The sequence below is a fragment of the Naegleria gruberi genome (genome assembly GCF_000004985.1).
Source record: "Naegleria gruberi genomic scaffold NAEGRscaffold_1, whole genome shotgun sequence".
Classification (NCBI taxonomy): Eukaryota; Heterolobosea; class Eutetramitea; order Acrasida; family Naegleriidae; genus Naegleria; species Naegleria gruberi.
In genome coordinates, this window is record NW_003163326.1 from 83,171 (window position 1) to 89,418 (window position 6,248).

At 31.5% G+C, this 6,248-nt stretch overlaps 2 protein-coding genes across 2 annotated transcripts in view; one reads left to right on the top strand and one right to left on the bottom strand.

Annotated features, from left to right (window-relative positions):
- Positions 1-557: 557 nt before the first annotated feature.
- NAEGRDRAFT_82397 (uncharacterized protein) lies at positions 558-1,707 on the bottom strand. The gene has a single exon (XM_002683317.1). It carries the CDS (start codon positions 1,588-1,590, stop codon positions 598-600), a length of 993 nt encoding a protein of 330 aa, XP_002683363.1. The 5' UTR covers positions 1,591-1,707; the 3' UTR covers positions 558-597.
- Positions 1,708-1,867: 160 nt separating this feature from the next.
- The window catches only part of NAEGRDRAFT_61097 (sister chromatid cohesion), a gene marked incomplete at both ends in the record, with an annotated part of 5,044 nt that continues 663 nt past the window's right edge, over positions 1,868-6,248 (top strand). Inside the window, 7 exons of the mRNA XM_002682971.1 lie at positions 1,868-2,166; positions 2,207-2,436; positions 2,479-3,230; positions 3,290-4,206; positions 4,252-4,894; positions 4,942-5,164; positions 5,473-6,244. Coding sequence (XP_002683017.1) covers positions 1,868-2,166; positions 2,207-2,436; positions 2,479-3,230; positions 3,290-4,206; positions 4,252-4,894; positions 4,942-5,164; positions 5,473-6,244 — 3,836 coding nt within the window. The remainder of the gene's footprint in view (positions 2,167-2,206; positions 2,437-2,478; positions 3,231-3,289; positions 4,207-4,251; positions 4,895-4,941; positions 5,165-5,472; positions 6,245-6,248) is intronic.

Below are 6,248 nucleotides of genomic sequence, written 5' to 3' on the forward strand. Positions count from 1 at the left end.
TCTTCATCACTATTCTCATTTCTATAAAATCCATTCACTAGTTCGTTGTAGTCAATTTCAAAATCTTTCTTCTTGACAGTAACTACTTTGAAGGTCTTACTCTCTTTTTTATCAAAAACTTTGAGTGAAGTGAATCTTGACCTACACACAGGACAAAGATTGGAACGTTCCTTCCACAAACAAATACACTTGTTACAAAATTGGTGTTTACAATGATTTGGTACGGCCTTTGGATAGGAAACAGTAGATAAACATATTGTACAAACTTGTTCGCTATCATCACTTGAATTTTCAGTGTTGTGAGTTTCGGAAGAGGATGGTTTTTGTTTTTTTGTTTCCGTATCCAAAGTGTTATCTGACTTTCTTTTCAATGCTATGGTTTTAACAAGTCTTTTCCTTTTAATTGGTGATGGTGAGGTCATTCCTAATTTTTCCTTCTATTTAATGAACGGATGAGTACGAAGTTTAAATGGTGAATGCAATCATTCGTTTAATACCTAATTTTTTTGCATTTTTAACGGCAAAGAAAGTTGGCGCCAAAATTAAAAATAGTTTTTACAAAAAGTACCATGTATTTACATTTATTTACAAAGTTTTCTAAGGTAAGATCTTCTTGATCATCTCTTTTTGTTGATTATCTAAAAATCGAGGGAAGACTATGGCTGGTTTAATGATTAGGTCTCCTTTTTGATCTGGATTCTTGGAAAGTGGCATACCTTCTCCAGAAACAGTTTTAGAATATCCTGGGTTTACAATGTCATTAATAGGTATTCTTAGTGTCCTATCATCTAATGTTTTAACTTCTATTACAGTGCCTGAAAGTGCTTCTTTCAGGGATACATTAGGAGTGTAAATAAGATTATTTCCTTCCCTTTGAAAAGTATTATGAGGTTGTTCATCAATTTCGAATACTACATCTGCAGCAATAATACCTGGAGCTTGATCTCCCTCGTTTTCAAATCTTATTTTTGTTCCCTTCTTAAATCCTTTTTTGATTGGAAAAGTTAAAATCTTTGATTCTTTTCTTGTTGTTTGCCCATCTGGGTTTAGAACTTGTTTTGTAATCTTTATCCTCTTTGTTTTTCCTTTGTATAAATCCTCTAGGGAACAAACAACTTTTTGAACAACATCTGGAGCCTTTCTTGGTCCTCTTTGTTGAGTACTCTTAAAGAATGATCCTGGTCCAAATCCAAAGGATGAAAATGAGTCATCACCATCATCAAATCCTCCACTAAACATTGAATCGAAAGGGCTTCTTGCCCCAAAGAATTGTTTGAAAATATCTTCAGGGTTTGTAGCATGGAAAGTATAGGAACCTCCACCTCCACCAAATCCGGCACCACTTCCACTTGTTGGAATTCCTCCCTTTAGGCCTTCTTCCCCATATTGATCATAGATTGCTCTCTTATTACTGTCACTTAATATTTCATAAGCTTCAGCAATTTCCTTAAATTTTTCTTCGGCCATTTGCTTGTTGTCAGGATTTCTATCGGGATGCCATTTTAATGCAAGTTTACGATAGGCAGATTTTAATTCCTTCTCATCGGCACTTCTAGAAACCCCAAGTATTGAGTAATAATCTTTTCCCATCTCTAATTCAAGACAGTAAATGTATGGTCGTTTTTTTTGATGTTATTATTAAAAGAGCGCCAATATCTTGATGTTGTAAGTAGACGTGATGATTAAGAACTGTTTGAGCACTTTTTTTGTCTTTGTCATTCGGAATGATAGACGTTTTTAAAAAAAAATTTATTTTCAATTTTATTCCGAACCAAAAATTATTCCGATGCTATCGTGGAAACAAAATCCTTTACCCGCCAAATCTTGTTCTTGTTGGTGAAAGAAGTGCAAAATAAAAATTAAAAAAATGTCTTCAAATAATAATCGGATACCTTTATCAAACAATGGATCAAGATTTATTGATGCCTTTCTTCCTCCTTTTTGTGCCCAATTTTCTATTATCAACGAAATGCCTCCACTGACTGTCAAAGAACAACCAATATTCAAAAATATCGATCATCCATCCAAAGACTTGTACACTTATAATTTATTACAATGTCCTCATCACAAAGAGGAAGTAATTAAATGGCTTGATACCAATGATGAAAATTTAGTTGAAGGACTTTATAATGTTCTCACTTCAAAACCAAGAATGGATGATGAAATGTAAGTTTTCAGCAAAAGGAGTTATAAATTCTTTGCCAAGTATTTTAAACTCTAATGGTGGTAGTTTAGTACAACAAGATTTGAATAATAATAGTAAGAATTCAGTACTTTTGAGTTCACTCTTAAAATTCCAGGAAGATAAAGAAAATCGACCAATCAATCCTTCACCTGTATCATATGATTTATATAAGAAATCTTTACAAAAAGAAACACCAAAAGTTACTTCTAATACTACACCAATCAAGATTCGTAAAGCTAGAAGAAATAAGAGTAAGTTTTCACTAAACATTCATTTAAAATCTTCTATTTTAGAATTAATTGATGAAGTTGAGACACAAGAAAAACCATCTTCAACAGTATCTAATGGTCAACCTTCAAAACTAGTAATTAATGCAAAACTTGCTCCAAAAACAACAAGTGTCGAAAAACTTATAGGAGCACTTGATGAACTTTTTGCATGGAGTGACTTTAGACAAAGCGAAGATGAATTGGTGGAAGAAAAATTTCTTAAGGATGTAGAAGTTGAAATAGGCTTGGCTCATAAAAATAATTATTTGAAAGAAGTACCTACGGAAAAATTAATTAAATTGTTAAGTGTGCTAGAGAGTCAAGTTAATGTAGGATTAGAATTAGTTAAAGTAGTATCAGAAACTTCAAGAGAAGAATTAGTAGAATCTTTAAAACAAGATAAGGATAGTATTAGTAAGGCTTCAAGATGTGCTATACTATCATTTACTGTTATGTCTGGTAGAGGCGTTTCTAAGGAAACTCTAAATGAAGAATGTTTTGAAACCATTCTTGATTTTACCAAAACAGTTTTGAGAAAATATATTTATCCTATTGTAGAATCAGAAGAAGCTCCAAAAAAGAAAACAAGTAGAAAATACAGTTGCAATTCAGAGATGATTCAATTGTGTAAAATTTTCAAAAAATTAGACAAAATTCTTAGGAAACAGTCTTTGAAAGACGAATTTATTTTAACAATATCAGATATCGTTGTTTCTACTTTCTTTGTAAATGGTATTGATGATATACAACTTGCATCATTGGGTGTTATTACAAAAGTAAGTTTATTATTATTGATTCACAGAGGTATTAATAATCACAAAAAATGTGTTAATAGATTTTCTCTTCTTATCCAGATCACAGAGAACAAATTCTTGGTGAGATAACAGTTTCTCTTTTAAGGCTTCCAGCCAACAAGAAGACTGACAGAAGGTTTAGAATACCAGAAACTTCAATTCATATCCAAATGTTCACATCTCTTATGCTTCAATTAATTCATTCATGCACTGATATCAAACGAAATGAAACTTCTGTAGCAAGAAAACTCATCTTTGATAATGTTGAAAATAATTCAGATGATGATCAGGATGATGATATTATGAAGGACTCAACTCCTGAATCAGAAGACATTATTATTACTACATATGAACAAGCTGTTCGTTGTGCCACAACATTTTCAGAGTATTTCTTGGAAAGATGTACAAAATCAGAATCTGTGGATGGAGATAATAGACTAATTATTGAACATTTTGTGGAGGATTTACTGGTGGTTCTTCCATTGCCATCATGGCCAGCAGCAGATCTTTTACTTCAAGCGTTAGCTAACATTCTTTGCAATAAGTATCTCTCTCAAAAAGATATTGCTGATAAGTATAGACAATTGGCTTTAAAAATTTTGGGAAAACTTGCTGCTAGAATTAAAGAACTTGAATTTAAAAATTTACAGTTCATGAAGGACTACATGTTAACAATGGAATGCGTACAGGATAACAATGGTGAAACTAGTAATACTATGGAGTTACATACTACCAAATTGCAAGATGAGTTTAAAACTTTATTTGAGTTGGACGAAATTGACAAGATGAAACTTTCGCTATTCACATATCTCAATATGAAGCAAAAAGATTATCCAATGATTTCTTATTCTAAACAGTTTACAATCGCTCAGTGGTTTTATGATGAAAGAGAAATAGAAAAGAAAGCACCATTCTACAAAACTTTATTATTGAGAGATGATACTGATACTGTAAACACGTATGTAGTATTTTAAATTATCATTTATTAATTCCAATCCAAAAGACCCCTACAAGATGTCGAGTCACAAAATTTATATATTAATATTCTTTGTAACAGAAATTCAAGTATCATTAACAAGTTTGACTTTGTCTTTGGCCAAATTATTTCAGAACTGAAGGATGACAAACCAAAAGTCCGCGCAGATGCTATCAAAGCTTTACAAACAGTTATTAATATGGATTCATCTGTATTAATGAAAAATTACGTACAACTTGGAATTCGTGAAAGAACTGTAGATGCATTCCCTTCAGTGAGAGAGTCTGTTATTGATTTAATAGGAAATGCTATGATAACTCTGAAAAGATATGAAGATTTTTATATCAGAATAATATTAGATAGAGTCAAAGATACATCAAAGAGTGTTAGAAAGAAAAGTATTACAATTCTGGGAGAACTTTGTTCCTTAATTACTGAAGATAATATGATTACAGAAATTTGTAAAACTTTAGCAAGTAGATTAAGCCATCAAAACAAGGAAGAAGATAATATCAAGGAACTAGTTTTAAAAACCTTCACAAAGCTATGGTTTGATAAAAATACCACAGAAAAATTCAAGCTAAGTGGGCTTCAAATTGTGGATGTTATAGGAAAGCAAGCAATAGATTTTAAACAGTACAAAGATCATTGGCTCTATCAAATTATTAATGTAAGTTATCATCTTTAATACTAACTATATTTAAACTTTATTAACAGTTGGCCAGTATGTCAAAAGATCACGAAAAAATTCAAACTTCTCTTAAAATGATAATTGAAACTCTTATACAACATGTAATCAAATTGGATAGCGAAGAAAAAAAAGCTACATCGCCTAGCGAGTTATTCAATAGGTTTAATATTGTAACTTGTATGAGTGCTTTACATTTGATTTGTCTAGCTGATCATTCTTTATTTCTTTCTCACTTTAGAAATATTTCTGGTAAGTCGCAGAAAATTTAACCATCTAATTATTCAACCCATTAGTATATATTAAATCTGAGAATCAACTCCCTCTTGTTTATCATGCTGTATGCATAGTTGATAAGTTATCTCCTTATATTAACAAACCAGAGCAAAAATTTTGCGATGTTCTCCAAAAAGAATTAGTGAAATTAATATTTTCATGTCCAGGTGTTAAACAAGAAATAATAGAGGCGTGTGTCAGCTGTTTGTGTAATTTTTGCTCAAGAATCAAAAATACTCAATATTTATACACTGTTCTTAATAATATATTCTCTTTCATAACAGTGTCAGATACTAATCTGCAAAGCGAAGCAAGAACTTGCAGATTGCTTTATGCAGCAGCACTATTTTGCAGATATCACGACTTTGATAGTACTTCAGATATGATTGAAAATATTACCAATCAAAACTTGAAACCTGGAAAAATTGTACAAACTATTTACAGCATCACTATTGGCTGGATTTCCAAATCGTCTGAATTGATCAAGCAAAAAGCAGCCAGATCTTTAGGATTCTTATTGATAAGACAACCTAAACTTTTCTTGGTAAAGCAAACTCAAACTGCTATTTCACAAAGCTTGTCCAGTGAAAATAGGGATTTTGTCTATGAAGTTGTCTTGATGTTTAAAGACTTTTTACTGGCTGAAGAATCAAAGCTAAGCTCCGCTACCCACCAAGAGAATATGGATGCCGGTGTAACATCAACTTTAATGTTAAGCTACATTGATGCATTGATTGCTCTTTTAGACGATACTACTGATTATATTAGGCATGCCACTCTAGAAGTTTTAGAATTAACTGTACAACAAGGATTAACTATTCCTTCAAAGATAATGAAATATACATTGGCAATGGAATCAGATCCTAATAGTGATGTTAGAGAAAAAGCCCATACTATTAATTTATACCTTAAAGACAGATTTTTAAAAATGTTTACCAGTGAAGCCAGACATAGTTTTTCAAAGGCATTTATGCATTTGAATAATATTAATGAGAAATCTGTTATAGTGAAAGGAATAATTGATGGTAAAAGTGCCTTCCATGGTATTTATTCATTGTGC

Excerpts from the sequence above, each read along its gene's own strand:
- NAEGRDRAFT_82397 (XM_002683317.1), bottom strand. The coding sequence starts at position 1,590 with ATGGGAAAAGATTATTACTCAATACTTGGGGTTTCTAGAAGTGCCGAT.